The sequence below is a fragment of the Myodes glareolus genome, chromosome 1 (genome assembly GCF_982192425.1).
Source record: "Myodes glareolus chromosome 1, mMyoGla1.1, whole genome shotgun sequence".
NCBI lineage: Eukaryota > Metazoa > Chordata > Mammalia > Rodentia > Cricetidae > Myodes > Myodes glareolus.
The window spans coordinates 74,886,134-74,904,362 of NC_142026.1; the positions used below are offsets into that span (position 1 = coordinate 74,886,134).

The 18,229-nt window shown below is 43.1% G+C and overlaps 1 protein-coding gene across 1 annotated transcript in view; it reads left to right on the plus strand.

The window, feature by feature from the left end:
* The first annotated feature begins 443 nt into the window (after positions 1-443).
* The window catches only part of LOC125411792 (immunoglobulin superfamily member 1-like), a 32,465-nt gene continuing 14,679 nt past the window's right edge, over positions 444-18,229 (plus strand). Inside the window, exons 1-6 of the mRNA XM_087910063.1 lie at positions 444-621; positions 4,087-4,122; positions 4,260-4,607; positions 6,868-7,152; positions 12,489-12,794; positions 13,612-13,908. Of these exons, the coding sequence (XP_087766189.1) occupies positions 588-621; positions 4,087-4,122; positions 4,260-4,607; positions 6,868-7,152; positions 12,489-12,794; positions 13,612-13,908 (1,306 nt within the window). The 5' untranslated portion in view covers positions 444-587. The remainder of the gene's footprint in view (positions 622-4,086; positions 4,123-4,259; positions 4,608-6,867; positions 7,153-12,488; positions 12,795-13,611; positions 13,909-18,229) is intronic.

An 18,229-nucleotide genomic window follows, 5' to 3' on the forward strand; every position in this document is an offset into this window, starting at 1 on the left:
TAGAGAGGTATTTTATCAAGTGAGGCTCCCTCTTCTCAGATGACTCTAGCTTATGTTGACATAAACCTAGTCAGCACAATGGGCTACAAAAATGTGGGGAGGAGAGTTAAATGTGGAGGGAAGGATATATTGGGGGTATCTGGGAGAACTGGGAGGAGAGAGTTAGGGGTGGACATTCTTGAGATATATTGTTTACAAGTATCAATTATAAAAAAATAAGTAAAAGTATTTTGTTGAAACAAATCAAACCAAACAAAGAACAAAAAGGTGGCAGGGCACAATGCTAATTGACATTTGATTAGCATTTCCTCATAAACTCAGTCAGAATGCACAAGTAAGCTTAGAAGTAGGTGGTATGAATTCTTCTTGCCTTGTGATGAGAGGCCCACGTGAGACAAGCCAGTAGGAAGTGGCCTGATACTGTTAAGAAATCACGTGCTGATCACTGTGAAACAGAAGCTGTGGGTTAGCTCTGAAGATTAAAAACTGAAGGAAAGTCATTACTGATGGTCCTGGAATTAAACACCGACTTGACAGGAATGGCAAACCGAAGAGGCATTCTTGGAAAACCGTGTTATTGAGACACCATGAACTCCCAATTTTTGCTCTTGTCCTGTCTTGGTAAGTCTGAGGAGGACAGCTCTGCTTTTGGTGGGTGAGTGGGTTATGGAGGTAGCTGGAGTCAGTGAGCCAGTGGGGTAGCTAGTGAGGCTGTAGGATAAGTGAGTAAATTTCATTTTGTGAACACACATGAGGAATATGCTGGGTGCTTTACAGACATTTTTCTGTTTCTTCCAAATTAGTAGGTTCTGAACTTCTCAAGGGCTTTCTGCAGCATCAACATGACATTTGCACTCTTTCTTTTGTATTTAGAGTGTGTTAGTGTGTTAGTGTGTGTGTGTGTGTGTGTGTGTGTGTGTGTGTGTACAGGTACCTATATGCACTCATGTAGTAAGCCAAGGAGGGAGGATACTAGTATGAGATAGCTTGGTGGGTAAAGGTGTTTGCTGCCATGCCTGATGACCTGAGTCAATCCTTAAGGCCTATGTGGTAGAAGGGAGAGCTGACCTTCACGAGGTCTCCTCTAACCTCCACATGTGCACCATGGCATGCATGTGAATCCCCAGTAAATAATGGTAAAAGGGCATGGTGATGAAACTGAATGCATTTATGCCAACCTACTGACCTATGCAATTAACGTGAATAAAGGTAAAGAAGTATCCATGAATCACTCAGGTTATTCTTGCATTTTTTCATTAGCATGGAAAATTATGGAACTAATTGTGACATTTTTGCATATACAGATCACTGAATCTTGCTAATACTTCCTCTCTCAACTACCCTCCTCCGTCTCCATTCCCTCTCTCTCTCTGATCCTCCTTTGCCCTCCTCAAATAGTCCCCACTCTGCTTGGTTTATATAGAGTGAAATCTATGTGTGCATATGAGAGAAAGTATGTGATCTGTAATGCCCTTGTTACTCTCTTGGTACAGTTCACACGCCACTGTACCTTACATGAGCTGGGCAAGGGCCTGGAGATTGAAAGAACACACAAAAGACCTGGGTCATTCGAAAGGAGATCAGCCTAATGCAGTTTATTCAAGCTTAGGAAAATCCATATATACCTAGCTGCTGCACAATGGAATAGCCCACAGGCAGGTGGGAAATTACCACACCTAAGGTGGAGTCAACAAGGTCCTATAGCTAACCACCGAAGAGGCAGAGGGAGCACAGGAACAAACAGGTTGTTTTAGTTGGCTGGCCAGAAACTGTCCTCAAGATAAAATCCGGGAGCTGGGGTAGACCCATGGGCCCTACAGAGACCTTTTGTCCTTCTTTCTCTGTTATGTTCTCTTGTCCCCTCCCCACCTTCCTATTTCTATCCTGTCATGGACTCTCTCCTACATCCATGATATGTGTGTATGTTTGTGTTGTTATGCCAAATTACTGGGCCCCAAATGTATTTACAGGGCACAATTTCCAATGCAAATTACATGAGGGTATTTAATATACAAGCTCAAGTTTGGAACTCCCCTTTCCAGCACCTCAGCACAGTGGGTGAGGAGAGTGTGGCGGCAAGCCCAGGGGAAAAAGCCACAATCAGCAGAGTTTAAGTCCTATCGTCTTGGAATTGGGTAAGGAGGGCATAGGGCAAGGTAGTTTCTGAAACTACTTGTCAGTTTGGGGGCGCAAAAACCCTAACAAAGAGCTATAATTTACTGACAAGGTATCTTCAAGGACAGGATGCTTCTCAGGAACATGTGGATCTTGCTGTATTTTATGGCCCTGCTCCTTAATTGGTGATTTCTTAGGATATCCGTTCAAATTCCACTATTGCAGCACATTTCTGGAGCTGAGATCAGTCCCCTCTCGTTATATGGCTTAAGATGAAAGCCCTATTTTAAAATGGAGTTTGCAAAGTCAGGACCTCACAGTGTGTGTGTGTGTGTGTGTGTGTGTGTGTGTGTGTGTGTGTGTGTGTGTGAATGTATGTATTAGTAACTTGTTAGTATCACAAGATACAACAAAAGCAACATAAGAAAGAAAGGTTATTTTGGCACACAGTTTGAGGGTCTAGTCATAGAGGGAAGTCATATTGTAATGGTTTATGGCAGCTGGTTATGTTGCATGCGTAGCCAGAATGATAAATGTTAGTGCTCAGGACCACAGACAATGGGATGATGTTGCCCACAGTTAAGGTGGGTTTTTCCACCTCAATTTACCTAATCTAAATAATCCCTCACAGGCATCATCAAAGACTTTTTGCCAAGGTCATTCTAGATCCTTTCAAGTTGACAGTATTAGTCATATATATTTATGTATAAATAGTTCTATAAATAGAGTGATATATAAAACTTTCTCTCTCTCTCTCTCTCTCTCTCTCTCTCTCTCTCTCTCTCTCTCTCTCTCTCTCTCTGTGTGTGTGTGTGTGTGTCCAGAGATGGAGCTTTGGTTGCCAGGCTTACCTACCTAGCAAGTGACTTTACTTACACCTGAGCCATATTACCAGCACTGAACAATTCTTATGCTCTTGGTTTGGTGCCTGGCACCTAGTACATGTTAGACATACATCTTGGGTAGTGACTATCCACATCTGGCTCATTTTCTTCCTTTCTGGGTAGACACACTTCTATAAACCAGTGGCTCTCAACCAGGATTGGTCATGGTTTCAACGTTGCTGGCTCCACCTTGCAAGGAAGATGTGCTGGTGACATCTAGAGAACAAAGGCCAGGACTGCTGCTGACTGCCCTAGAATGCAGAGTTACCTGGACCCAGATATCAACTGTTGAGAATGAGGCTTCATTGTATCTAGTCCACCAACCAGACGTCTACAGCTGTATAGGTTTATTTATAAGTTGTCTATTGCATTCCATTGGTCTCTGAGTTGTGTGTGTGCGCGCACACACACACACACACACATACGGTCTCTATTTGAGTTGAGCATGCACACATGCACACGCACCACAACACACTTGTGGAGGTCAGAGGATAACTTTAATGAATAAGTTTATTCTTTTTACCATATGAATCCCAAGGATTGAACTCAGGTCATCAGACTTGGCAGCAAGTACCTTTATTCAGTGAGTCATCTCTCTGGCCCTGCTATAAGTTAGCAGATGTAATGATTCTTCTGGTAGAATCTTTAGGTTCTTTGAAGTAATACAATAGATCTTGCTCTGGAGAGTTTAAAAAAGAACACTCATCCTAGACATAAGTTTAGCCACTGAGAGCCATGTTGCTGCCCTCTTCTGATTTCCATGTACACTGCATGAATGGTATGTAGGTAAGAGAACTGACAGGTGGGAAGAGACTGAACTCATAGTATTAACAGTTTGCAGCATGTATTATTGTGTCCTTTGGAAATGGACATGCAGGTTGATACTGTTGGCAATGGCAAACGTGTTCTCAGGGAAGGGATGGACTGTTAGCGAGCAAGTAACATACCAGAGTCCAGTGTGGGAAGCAGAGACATGCCTTGATAAGTGAAGTCAGAGTATGAGCCCAGCAGTGGATGCTTGGGATTGGGGGGTGGGTGGTTGGGGAGCTCCAGGCAGTCACTGTGATCATGAGTTGTTCTCTTGCAGGGCTATATGTTGGGCATACAGATATAAGTGCAGCCGGTAAGTATCTCTTTAATCAAGCCCCGCCCCCTCATCCTTCATCCCAAGTGTTGAAATGGCTTCATCCCTTGTTTTAAATGGTTTCCAGAGAGCAGGATAATATGTCATATGCAAATCTGAGTTTTACTTTTTTTCAGAGCCCTTACCTGAGCCCATCCTCAGTGCTTGGCCCAGCTTTGTTGTTCCCAACAAGAGCAATGTGACACTGGAATGCATGAGTTTTGTGCAAGATACAGTGTGTGATATTGAAAGGGGAGATACTAATTTGGATTCTAGGACACCCCTTAGTTTGACAGAAAGAACATCTAAATCCCATTTAATTACGGAAGTTCTTCATCGTTATAAATTCTATCTCATTGAATTGGAGCAGAGTGATGCTGGACACTACACCTGCAAATGTTTGGGAACTGATGTTCCTGATGTGCTGTTGCTGTACAGTGATGCAATTCTAATACTGGTCACAGGTGAGGAGGGGCTTCCTCAGCATGTATCCATCTATCAGAGGGAGAAAGGGAGGGAGAAAAGACTGATCATCTCAAGGGCAGTTTAGGAGAGGACGGAGCGATAGTGACAGAAAGGAATACTGTCAGTTATTGTTTGCATTTTATATGGGTGTGTTGTATGTGTGTATGCATGTTACATGTGTGTAGGCACCCATGGGTCTGGATGTATGTGTACATATGTGTGTATGCATATGGAGTCTAGACGTCACCAATTGTTCTTTCACTGTATTCATCAAAGTAGACCCTTGCAGTCAAACTGTCGTTCACTGATCTAGTACTTTTGGTAGACAGGGAGATGTCCTGTCTTGGCTTTCAGAAGCTGCAGTTATGGGAAGGCCACTCCCCCACAAATTACGTGGCTTATTGTGTGATCCAAACTGGTTGTTATGCCTGGGTAGTCAAAAGATACTGAAGACTTAAGATTGTAGAAGAAGAATAAAAAAGAAGAATTTACACAACCTCAAACAGCTAGTGGAGACTTTATTTAATGCCAGAGAGGCATTCTCTCCGTGCCATGATTAGGACATAGGATCCAGCACCACAAAGACGAAAATCCAAGAGAACATAGATACCAGGCTTTAAGCTGAGGTTTCGGTAGCTAGGGATAGGGAAGTGGGGAAGTAGGTTTCTTAGGACAGCTCTGTGCTTGCTAGGTGAGTGTGGTGATCCAGCTGTAACTCCAGGTTCAGAAGAGAGACAGGGGATCTCTAGAGCAGGTTGGCTAATGAGAGTAATCATATTCAGGAGCTATGATTTATTTGGTTGTGAGGTCCCCCCTGGTGTAGGGGTCGCCGTTCCGCGCCACCCACCTCCCACGAGTTCCATATTGCCCTAGGGGTTGAAACACAAGACGCGCGCGCGCGCGCGCGCACACACACAGATACACAGTTCCAGTCATCCTCAAGAAGAGAATGCCCCATTTATTCAACTTGATCAGGGTTAAATACCTTAGGCCCTAGTAAAGGAAAACTCCTCCCATCCAGAGGGGGCTGGGGAAACTGGCATCTGTGGGAGCTTCTCCCCAGGCAGGTGGTCGAGGGTTCAAGGCAATGTCAGACAGGTTAGATGGACCTTGGCCCTGAGCTTCTTTTAGGCAGGTTGAGAAATTACCATTTTAAAGTAAAATAGATCCCTCAGGCTATTGCACCAGGCTGTAGCAGAAGCAAGGACCGAACTAGCAGGAAGCTTAGCTGGTTAGCATAAACATTACTTGCATCCTGTGTTTTGGCCTCAAGGAACAGGGAGGACAGGGCCCTACACCCTGGTGAATGAGGTGGAAGAGCAATTGAGAATGAGAACACCACTCTCCAAATTCCATATGCATTTTCAACCTTGATACCCTAGTTTTACCAGAGAGTTGAAAGAAAGGGGGAAAAAAAATCTCCATTTTCAACAGGGTTTGATCTTTGATCCCCAATACTCAAGAGGTAGAGACAGATGGATCTCTGTGAGTTCAAGGCCAGCCAGGTCTAGTGACAGGACAGCCAGAGATGTGCAGTGAGATCAGATACACAGAGGGAGAGATCAGGCATCATGAGAACAAGGGTGGGAGTGTAAGCCAGGCCTTCCTCACCATGATCACAGGATTCTTCTTTCTCAGGTCGTTTACCTAAACCTGAAAGACTCCCGAGGGCGTCTTCCTTCGGGAGAGACCCCGCGCCCAAAGATCAGTCGAAAACATGCAGCCGGATGCAAACTGCAAGAGGTTTATTGGATACGCAGGTACCTGGGGCGACAAAGTCTCTCGGAGGACTTGCGCGCCTGCAGGTTGGGGGTGAGGGGTTTTTATAGGAGAGCAAAAAGCAAGGTTTACAGAAGCAAGATGCAGGGTGGTAAATTCTTAACCTAAATAACAATGAGGGGACTACTCAGCGGTTTACTGTTCCTCTTATCCTGTTCCCCTTTCCTGGCTGGCGACCAGATGTCTGATTGCACAGCCCCTGACTCGTGACGAGCTCCGCTTTATACCTGACTCGGGCCTCGCAATCCTCTCTTTCTTTGTTTCTATGACCAATCCATAAATCTCCTGTCTTGCAGCCAGATAAGGCTGTCCTTGCTCTAACCTCAGGTATCTTTGCTCAGCATTCTGGAGGCCCTGAATTCCGGAGGCCCTTAATTAAGCTTGTTATCTGCTCAGCATTCCGGAGGTCCTGAACTCCGGAGGCCCTTAATTAAGCTTGTTATCTGCAAACCTTTGCAAAACGGTATAACTGTGGTTAAAACGAGTTGGGGTCCTTCAAACCTTCCCTCCAAGCTCACCAAGAGAGGAGATGTGTGACAGTCGGAGGGAGCATGACCCTGCAGTGTCAGAAGCCACATAATATGACTGAGTACAAAATGTTCCTGCTTCTGAAAGAAGGAGTTTCAGCACCTGTACAGGCTCAGAGATCAGAAAGGAACAGACCAAACTTCTCACTTCATGATGTGACCCTTGAGAACACGGGAAAATACAGCTGTGTCTACCTCCAGATAGGAGCCCCTTTCTGGGCCTCCCACCCCAGTGATCTCCTTGAGATCTTGGTGTCAGGTAAGCTTTAAATATTCTCCTTAAAATTTATTTGTATAGTTACTGTAGAGAGAAAGGACATTATTTAGGGGCTGGAGTTAAGCACACTTACTGTTCTTGCAGAGAACCAGAGTCCAGTTCTCAGTACTCACAGTATGCAGTCCACAACCACCTGTGACTCCAGCTCCCATGGGATCTGACGCTGTCTTCTGCCCTCTGACGGCACCTGCACTCGTGCACAAACCCAACACACACACACACACACACACACACGAAACTCATAAAAAGCCTGGTCATGGTGGCTCACACCTTTAATCCCAGCACTCAGGAGGCAGAGGTAAGGGGATCTCTGTAACACCAGTCTAGTCTACAAAGTGAGTTCCAGTACAGCTAGGGTAAAACAGAAAGTCTGCCTTAAAAAAATCTAATAAATAAAGTAAAACTAATAAAAATCAATATTAAATAAACAGAAAGCCATAATTTAGAAGAGATTATTTAGATATTTTGTGTTCACTAAGATTCGCTTTATGGCAGTTATCAGGCAGACCTTTCCAGGGTAGAAGCAAACACATGGACACATACATACATGCACTCGTGCAGGCACACATGCTCATCCAAACAGCTTAAAAACCTCACCCCACTAAGGGAGCCCATGGCAAACAAACAAACAAATTTTCAGTGAACGACCCAGTTGGTGAACCGATGGGTTGTTATTGGGGTTACTGAGTGGAGCATGGGTGGGGGAGTGTCCCCTGGAGCAGGGATGGCCCCACAGCAGCTACACCAGCAGAAAGCCCACTCCAGTGCTGCTGCTGACTCAAGAACGCTGCAGCCTGGAGCTCTGCACAGCGTGAAGGCAGCTGAAGGCTCTCAGAATTCTCTTCTCTCTGTGATGAGCTGGTCAGAGTCTCCTCCTCCCCCAGCAGTCACTGAACCTTTTTATATGCTGGGAGGGGCCTTTGAGAATCTTTCCCTTCCCACCAGCCTCCTTGTCCTTCCTGAGGGAATGCTTCAGTTTAGATGAAACTAAAACAATGACCCAAATGTGCTCTATTTTGGCAAAAAGTTGTTTTGTAGAATGTGTATATCAGTGCTATGGGACAGAATATCATTTAAATGTCTACTAGATCCATTTATTTGTGGTGCAGCTCAGCTTTGATATTTCCTTTTGATACTTTGTCTGGGTGGTGTAGCTATAGATAACAGTGGAACATTGAAGTCACCCATCATCTGGACTTGTCTCTTTATGCCCATTAGTATTAGTTTTATGAAATGGATGGGTCAACACCCAATATATATAGCCTTCATGTCTTCTTTTTATTTTTATTTTCTGTGTATTTGTGTTTTCCTACATGTATGTGTATATGAGGGTGCCAGATCCCCTGGAACTGAAGTTACAGACATTTAGATCTGTCTTGTGGGTTTTGGGAATTGAACCCAGATCCTCTGGAAGAGTAGCCAGTGCTCTTAATCACTGAGACTTCTTTCCAGCCCTGAATGTAGAGCTTTTACACAAATTTATGTCTATCTTTTTCATATTTGATATAACTGCTTTTGACATGTCATCTCACTGTTTGTAACCAGGGTCTTGGTAAGGTGTTGCTAGCTTGTTTGTTTTTGAGATAGCATCTTATTGTCGTTTAAGGTGTTTTCGGAGTTGTCTAGGCTAGCCTCACAGGCTTCCTACTTCTGTGTCTTAAGAATGAAGACATGAGTCACTATGCCCAACTCAATCATTACATTTTCTTTTATTTTTACATTTGTTTATTTATTGTGTACATATGTGCAATATGTTCATGAATGTGTACATGCCACAGAATGCATGTGAAGTTCAAAGGATAACTTGAGAGATTCAGTTGTCTCCTACTATGTGAGATTCACTTTGACTTCAGGTATTCAGGATTGGTGGCAAGTTCCTTTATCTACTGAGACATCTCACTGCCCTAATCTTTATATTTTCTTCATGGATTTTTCACTTTATTAATACATTCTTATCTTTGTATTTTATAATTAATTTTTGAGACAACTTCCCACTATGTAGGTCTGCCTGGTCTGGTGTGGAGCTCACTATACAGTCCAGGTTGGCCATGAACTCACAGAGCTGTGCCTGCCTCTGACTCCCAAGCGCTGGGATTGAAGGTGTGGGCCACATCCCATGGATAACTTAGTTTTGTTTAATTATCTCTCTGTGTGTGTGTGCACTTTAGTGCAGCTTCTGCAGAGGCCAAAAGAGGACATGGAATCTCCTGGATCAGGAATTACAGACTGCTAGAAGCTTCCCTTTGTAAGTGCTGGGATCTGGTCCTCTGTAAGAGCACTGCCTGCTCTCAAATGCCAAGTCTCCTTCCAGTCCTTCAAGCAATTCCTGAGATAGGTTTCCTGATCTCTGTAATTCTGTTAGTTGTTTTCCTGGTTGACATTAATCAAGTTTTTTCTTTCTCCACTATTCATATGAGGAATTTGCTGTTTCACTGAGTTGAACATGATCAATTCTTCCTATAATCTTTCTTATAATCTGTACATAGTAACTTTGGTTAGAAGTTGTTCATTTTCAGTGATTGAAATACACCATTCCTTGCTTCCATAGCAACAAAAAAGGGTTGACACTGAATGTCTAGAAAACCTAAAAGTACGTAAGTGATGCAATCTTCTCTATAGCTATTTATGGCAGGATGACACTTTTTTATTTTTTTTATTTATTTATTAAAAATGTCCGCCTCCTCCCATCCCCCCCATTTTCCTTCTACTCCCCTCCTCCCTTTCCCCCTCCCTCTTCAGTCTTAAGACTTTTGTGTTACATACATATGATCTTTAGGTCAGAGGTAAGAGTCCTCGCCTCTGCAAACTTGCCACTGTGTGTGTTTGTCTGTGTGAGTCTCTGTGTGTGTATGCATGCACACATTTGCCTATAGGCCTATATGCCTATCTCTGTGTAACTTTTGTGCACTTGGTTTGTTTGTGCATACCTTTGCCTGCGTATTTGTGTTGGCATGTGCCTGGGTGCCTGCCGGCATTTTACTACCCAGTGGTCTGTATACTGCAGAATAAAATGTCTTATCTGCCAAATATTCTCTTTAACCTTCAGGTCGCCTGTACCCTCCTGTGTTCCTGACTGCAGAGTTTCAACCTCACAAATAGAGAAATGAATTTCATTCCTAATTCTGGCTTGTACCATGGAATAAGTTGTTGGCATTCTAGTTTCCTCTGAGGTTTTTTTCCTGTGAATAGGATGACCAATGATTTGTTTTAACCAAGACTTACATTGTGAAGGAGTCTTAGGCTTCTCATCTTCTGTGGAGAAGCCGGTCAGATTGTCTTCACTTTCATATTTAACTTTCTGGTTCTCTGGGGTATTCACATGTCCTATTATTTTTCACCTTGTTTTTATGCTTGTGATTTGCATGCACATATGCAATGAAATATGATCATAAGCAGCTCCCATTTTCCTTTTCCATGCCTTTCAATTATTTTCATGTGGGGTGTGTATGTGTCTGTATCCCTGTGTGTGTATGTGTGTGTGTGTGTCTGTGTGTGTTTCTCTGTATGTGGCCATGCAGACCAGAAGAGGCTTCAGATCCCAGGGAGTTGGAATTATATGTGGTTGCATGTTGTCTTACTTGTATATGGGAAATCAACTCAGGTCCTCTGGAAAAGAAGTACAAGCTCTTAAACAATGAACCATTCCTCTATCACCCTGTCTTATTGTTATTATGGTTGTTATCATTGTTGTTATAACCCACTAAGTCCAATTAGTGCTTTCCCTATGTACAAGGGTGTTGTGCCATCCAGTAGATCATGAGAAACTTACAAATGGTCACATCCTTAAAAAAGATTGACATCCCCTACTCCTGGCAAATATCAACTACCAATAGCTGCTCAATAAGAGGTGGGGCCTGAAGACCTTCTACATACCTATGCCAAGATTGGTGGTGATGGTGGTAGTAATGGGGTGGTGATGTTGATGGTGGTGATGGGGTGGTGATGTTGATGGTGGTGATGGGGTGGTGATGGTGATGGTGGTGATGGTGGTGATGGTAGTGATAGTGACGGTGGTGATGGTGATGGTGGTGATGGTGATGGTGGTTATGGTGGTGGCAGCAGCAGTAGTGGTGATAGTGGTGGTGATGGTGATGGTGGTGATGGTGATGGTGGTGGTAATGGGGTGGTGATGGTGATGATGGTGATGGTGGTGAAGGTGATGGTAGTGATGGTGATGATGGTGATGGTGGTGGTGATGGGGTGGTGATGGTGATGGTCAGTGGCGGTAGCATGGATGTCACTCTTACTCTCAACACTCTCATCAGTTCTGCATGTCACCAGTGAAGGGTGCCCACTGCAAAAAGAAACTTCTCGCTCAAAGTTACATTATAATCTCTTCAATGATTTCTATTTCCCTTTTATTATATGTGCTTAGGTTTTGCATGCATATATGTCTGTATATGATGTGCATGCCAAGTGCCTGTAGAGGCCAGAAGGGGATGTTACATTCACTAGAACAGGAATTACATGTGGTTATTAGACATCATGTGAGCACTTGGCAGTTGGTGAATTTAACTTCTGAACCAGCTTAACAGTCCATCCTTATTATTTCTAATGTTCTTCCTCTTTCACTTTTTGGGTTAAAGCTGAGTCTTTGAAACCTGACTCTTCTTATTTCTGGGGGCATTCATCCAATCCTCCATCATACCTTAGAAATATCTATCGTAATCTAAAGTACCAACCAGCCATTACTAGGAGGGTTACCTTGTTCACAGAGACTTCAGGGGACTCCCAGGCATATTGGGGGAATTTCTGCAATCAGTAAGAAGGCAGACTCATACTCAGTTCTTAGGAATTCCCCAGGGTTTTGCATAGCTTTTTCTATGAAGTGCATATCATAACCCAGACCCCGAAATCAAGGCTCTAACTGAAGTGGTGAAAATAAGTAAAATTTGGGGCTAGAATGGTGTGAGAATGGGAGGAGTCGTGGGATTTCGGTAAACTAGGAAGCAATGAAGTATTAGAAGTGGACGCAGAGAAGCAGGAGAGCAGAGTCTCGGGGGGCAAAGAAGTGCCAAGTTGTCCTAAAGCCAGAGGCTAGGAGTTGTGGGAGTATGCAAACCTTGAATATGTGAACTTGAGGGCTGTGCTCAGCTGGAACCTCTGGGGTGCACCTCAGAACCAAGGATGGTAATGAGGTGGCTGTCAGCAGGCACTTGTACATCATTCCTGACTGTTTTGCAGATCTGAATGATGGCCACACAGAGATGGTAAGTGACTCAACCACACGCACCCCGAGATTTCATCACACATGTTCTCTGTTCCTTCCTGTGAGCAGATGAATGTGCCTGATCCAGAAAGATTTTTGTTTCCTCCAGATTTCTTTCCCAAACCCAGCCTCAGTGCTTGGCCAAACTCAGTGGCTTCAGAGAACAGCAACGTGACACTGTGGTGTGTGAGTCCCACGCCGGGCACACAACTTGTTCTCAGAAAGGCACACAACTTGTTCTCAGAAAGCGTATTGGATTCCAGGCTTCCACATCATTTGACAGAGGGGACAGCTGAGTTCCACCTGACTAACCTTCAGCCGAGGCATGCTGGATATTACACCTGTGAATACTACAGAAAGGAGTCTTCCAATCAAAGTTCACCTTCCAGTGATGTGCTCTTACTATTGGTCACAGGTTAGTAGAGCCTGTCACCAAGGGAATATAGGTAGGGACAAAAGGGGAACCATAGGGGCTGGTGAAATACCTCAGTTGGTAGAAACTTCAGCTCTCATGTCTGCCAACCCAAGTTTGTTCCCAGAGACACACATGGTGGAAGGAGAGACATCCACAAGTTGTGCTTAGGCCTTCACACTCATGTCCTGGCATGTGCCCTGCCCAATAAGTAAATAAAAATATAATTGAAAAGAACTGCACCTCCAGAGCAGTTAAGGAGGACATGAGGTAACGAGGACAAACTTGAATACCTCATCTTTCCTCAGATCTGTAGGGGTGGGGGAAAAAATCTTATCTTCAACACTGGTCACATACAGGAATGGTCCCATCAACAGTAAGTCAAGGGAGGGAAAGGGCTTACAGAGCCCTACTCTTTATGAGTAAACTACCAGCTATGGGTAGACTCTGGGAGAAAGGGACCACTGTCTTTAATTTTGTACCCTCTGCTGAGATCACTGGGCTCCAACAGGTATCTTCAAACTAATGATCACACAGTGGCACCGGTTAGTCTGAGGGGGTCCCCAGACAAAATGAATAGGAATAAATCACAGACGAATTCATGGGGATGGGGAAGGTGTTAAGGAGGTGGGGTGAAAATGGCCAGTACGCACTGTGCACATGTGTGAAATTATCTACAAATAAATTTAATTACTGAAAATATGTCTGTCGGGGTCAGGATAGACTGAGGGAAAGTGTCAGCACCGCATGGACCCTTGCAGTACTGGAAGGATGAGTGGAGGACCCTGGACTTCCCGTTTGGATCTTGATTCTCTTACAGGATACCTCCCTAAGCCTTCCCTCCGTGTCCAGCACTTGGGTCAAGTTACCGCAGGAGAGAAGGTGAAGCTACAGTGTCAGAAGCCACACAATTTCACAGAGTATAAAATGTTCACTCTGCTAAAGGAGGGAACTTCATCCCCCATACAGCTTCTGAATTCAGAAAACGACACGGTGGAGTTCACCCTTCAGAATGTGACAGCCCATGATGCGGGAAGGTACAGCTGTGTGTACCTGCAGGCAGAAGCCCCTTTCAGGGCCTCACATAAAAGTGAACATCTTGATATCTCAGTAGCAAGTAAGAATTTTATGATAGTAGGGGTGTTTTTCTCCTAATAAGACATAGCTTACTCCATAATTTTGTTGCTTAGTCACTTGAACTCTTTCTTCTCTCTTTTAAAGCAGACCTATTTTGTTTTTGAACATTGTGTGTATGTGTGTATCTGTGCATGGGTATACACACATGAGTGCTATGCACACAGAGGTCAGAAGGGGGCACTGTTTCTCCTGGAGCTGCAGTTACAGGTGATTGTTACTTGTCTGATGTGGATGCTGGGAACTGAAATCAGTTATTTGCCAATGCCTATGCATTTAAATATCTTCCTCTAATAATTTCAGTTTCAGTTCTTTGATCAAATCAAAGACAGCAAAGTCTCTGATTCTCTTGACTTTGTGTGGTGTGAGACAGAGAGATCTAGTTTCATTCTGTGGGTGAGAGTCCAGGTTTCCCAGTACTTGGTGAGAAGACCAACTTTTCTTCCATGTGAACTTTTGGCATCTTTGTCAAAAAAGTGTCTACAACCATGTGAGTTTCCCTTTGAGTTGTCGATTGTGTTCCACTGATTTACGTGTCTGTTTGGTGTTGTTGCCATACTACAATAGCCGTTCTTGAGAGCAGCTGACAATCCCGGTGTTGCTGGGGCTCAAATGCCAGGTGAAGCTCTGCTATACTCTAATCCCATGCGGCATTTTGTGGTCTGAGGAGAGGTGCTGTTCTTCCCTGGATTTCTGGGTTCTATGTTCTCTCCTTTCATCTTTGTTTTGCTTATAAATCTAAGCATTATAGTATCAAAGGAGAAGGGGGAGAAAAGAAACAGTTGAAAGTAAAAAATGTGATAAAGAAGCCTGGTGCTGGTAGCACATGCTTTTTTTTTAACTTTTTTTTTAAAATCTCATTTTATATACCAATCTAGTTCCCTTTCCCTCCTGTCCTCCCACTTTCCCACCTCCTCCCATCATACCCTCCCATCCACTTGTCAGAGAGGGTAAAGCCTATCTTGGGGAGTCAACAAAGTCTGTCATATAATTTGAGGGAGGCCCAAGCCCCTCCCCTCTGTATCGAGGCTGAGCAAGGTATCCTCCATAGGAAATGGGTTCCAAAGAGCCAGTTCATGGTCTAGGGATAAATACTGTTTTCACTGCTAGTGGCCCCACAAACAGCCCAAGCCACACAAATGTTACCCTCATTCAGGCTTAGTTCGGTCTCATGCTGGTTCCCCAGCTGTCAGTCCAGGGTCAGTGAGCTCCCACTACTTTGAGTCAGCTGTTTCTGTGGCTATCCCCATCATGGTCTTGGCTACTGGTGTTACATTCAGGAAGTGGTTTCCTGTGCCAATGCGTTCAAGGCTACTTGCTACTTTCTCTTCTCAAGGTTCATTGTGGTGGATTTATGTTGAGGTCTTTGATCCATTTGGACTTGAGTTTCAAGCATGGGGATAGATATGGATCTATTTTCATTTTTCTACATGTTGATGCACCATTTGTGGAAGATACTTTCTTTTTTTCATTGTATAATTTTAACTTCTTTGTCAAAAATCAGGTGTTCATGGGTGTGCAGATTAATATTAGGATCTTTGATTAGATTTCATTGGTCCACCTGTCTTTTTCTGTGCCAATACCAAGGTGTTTTTGTTACTATTGCTCTATAGTAGAGCTGGAAGTCAGGGATGGTGATGCCTCCAAGAAGTTCCTTTCTTGGATAGGACTATTTTGGCTATCCTGGGTTCTTGTTTGTTTGTTTTGCCATATGAAATTGAGTATTGTTCTTTCAAGAACTGTGAAGAATCATGCTGGGATTTTGATGGGGATTGCATTGAATCTATATGTTACTTTTGGTAAGATTGTCATTTTTACTATGTTGATCCTACCTATCCAAGAGCATGAGAGATCTTTATGTTTTCTAATATATTCTTCAATGTCTTCAAAAACTTAAGGTTCTTGTCATACAGGTCTTTCACTTGTTTGGTTAGAGTTCCCGCAAGGTAATTTATGTTGTTTGAGACTGTTGTGAAGGGTGATATTTCTCTGATTTCTTTCTCAGCCCATTTATCATCTGTATATAGGAGGGAATACAGATTTTTTTTAAGTTTATCTTGTATCCTGCCACATCCCTGAAGGTTTTTATTGGCTGTAGGTGTTCCCTGGTAGAATTTTGAGGGTTACTTATGTAAACCATCATATCATTAGCAAATAATGAAACTTTGACTTTTTCCTTTCCTATTTGTATCCCTTCGATTTCCTTTTGTTGTCTTACTGCTCTATCTAGAACTTCAAGTACTTTATTGAATAGATATGGAGAGAGCAGACAGCCTTATCTTGTTCCTGTTTTTAGTGGAATCACTTTGAGTTTCTCTCCATTTAATTTGATGTTGGCTGTTGGCTTGCAGCATATTGCCTTTATTATGTTTAGAAATGTTATTGTAATGCCATTTTCCAAATGTTTTGCCAGTAGTTTCTTTTAATTTTTATTTCCTCTTCCCCACCTCCCTTTTCCCTTCCCCCTCCCCACCTCCCCATCCCTCTCTAGTCCTAAGAGCAGTCAGGGTTCCCTGCTCTGTGGGAAGTTCAGGGTCCTCCCCCTTCCATCCAGGATATAAAGGTGAGTATCTAAACAAACCAGGCTCCCACAAAGTCAGTCCATGCAGTAGAATCTAACCCAGTGCCATTGTCCTTGGCTTCTCAGTCAGTGCTCATTGACAGCCACATTCAGAGTGTCCATTTTGATCACATGCTCCATCACTCCCAGTCCAGCTGGCCTTGGTGAACTCCCATTAGATCAGTCCCACCATCTCAGTGGGTGGACGCACCCCTCGTGGTCCTGACTTCCTTGCTCATGTTCTCCCTTCTTCTGCTCCTCATTTGGACTTTGGGAGCTCAGTCCAGTGTTCCAATGTGGATCTCTGTCTCTATCTCCATCCATCGCCAGATGAAGGTTCAGTCTGAAAGGTTGTCCTGCCAATAGTTTTTTTTAAAAGTTTTTATTTATTAATTATATTGCATATGCCTTTGTTTTTGCTTTAGTTTATGTGCACCACATTATTATTTATTATTATTACTATTATTAAAAATTTTCACCTCCTCCCCTCCTCCCATTTCCCCTCTCCCTTATTTCCCCTTCCCCTCCCTCTCCAGTCCAAAGATCAGTCAGGGTTCCCTGCCCTGTGGGAAGTCTAAGGTCCTCCCCCCTCCATCCAGGTCTAGGAAGTTGAGTATCCAAACAGACTAGGTTCCCACAAAACCAGTACATGCATTAGAATCAAAATCCAGTGCCATTGTCCTTGGCGTCCCAGTAAGCCCTCCTTGTCAGCCACGTTCAGAGAGTCCGGTTTGATCACATGCTCTATTTAGGCTATTGAAGCAATAAATAACATATTTCTCATCTCTGGGAAACCATTATTATTTAGAATTGTAAATATTTCAGGAAGCCTCAAAAATAATGTTGGAATGTGGGTGGAATGTCTCAGTATATTAGAATTGCACAAAACTGTTTTATACTTTAAGAATGTATTATCAACTGAATGATAGAAAAAGAAAAATCTATATTATGTTGAATGTGCTCTCATTATCTTTTTCAAAGTTTTATAAGATAAATATAAATTAAAGTTAAATAACGTGTGATTAAAAAAAAGAAATGTTATTGTATCCCTGATCTCTCCAAGACGTTTATCATGAAGCGGTGTTGGATTATGTCAAAAGCCTTTTCTGCAGATGATTATGTGTTTTTCGCCTCCAGTTTGTTATATGGACTGCATCTCTGAGATGAAGCCTCCTTGACCATGGTGGATGATCTTTCTGATGTGTTCTTGAATTCAGTTTGACAGTATTTTATTGAGTATTTTTGCATCAATGTTCATGAGAGAGATTGGTTTGTAGTTCTCTTTCTTAGTTACATCTTTGTGTGCTTTGAGTACCAGGTAACAGTCACCTCATAAAGAGTTTGACAATATCTCTCCTGCTTCTATTGCGTCGAACAATTTGAGGAGTATTGGTATTAGCTCTTCTTTGAAATTCTGGTAGAATTCTGTGATAAAACCATCTGGCCCTCGGATATTTTTTGTTATTTCTGTCAAACTTTTTTGACTGCTTCTATATCCTTAGGGATTACGCACGCACGCACACACACACACACACACACACACACACACACACACACACACACACACACATATATATATATATATATATATATATATATATATATATATAGCTTCATTTTGTTCCAGAGCTTTCAGGTGTGCTGTTAAGTCACTAGGGTGAGATTACTCCATGTATTTTATGTAGGCACTTAGTGCTATGAACTTTTCTCTTAGCACTGCTTTCAATGTGTCCCATAAATATAG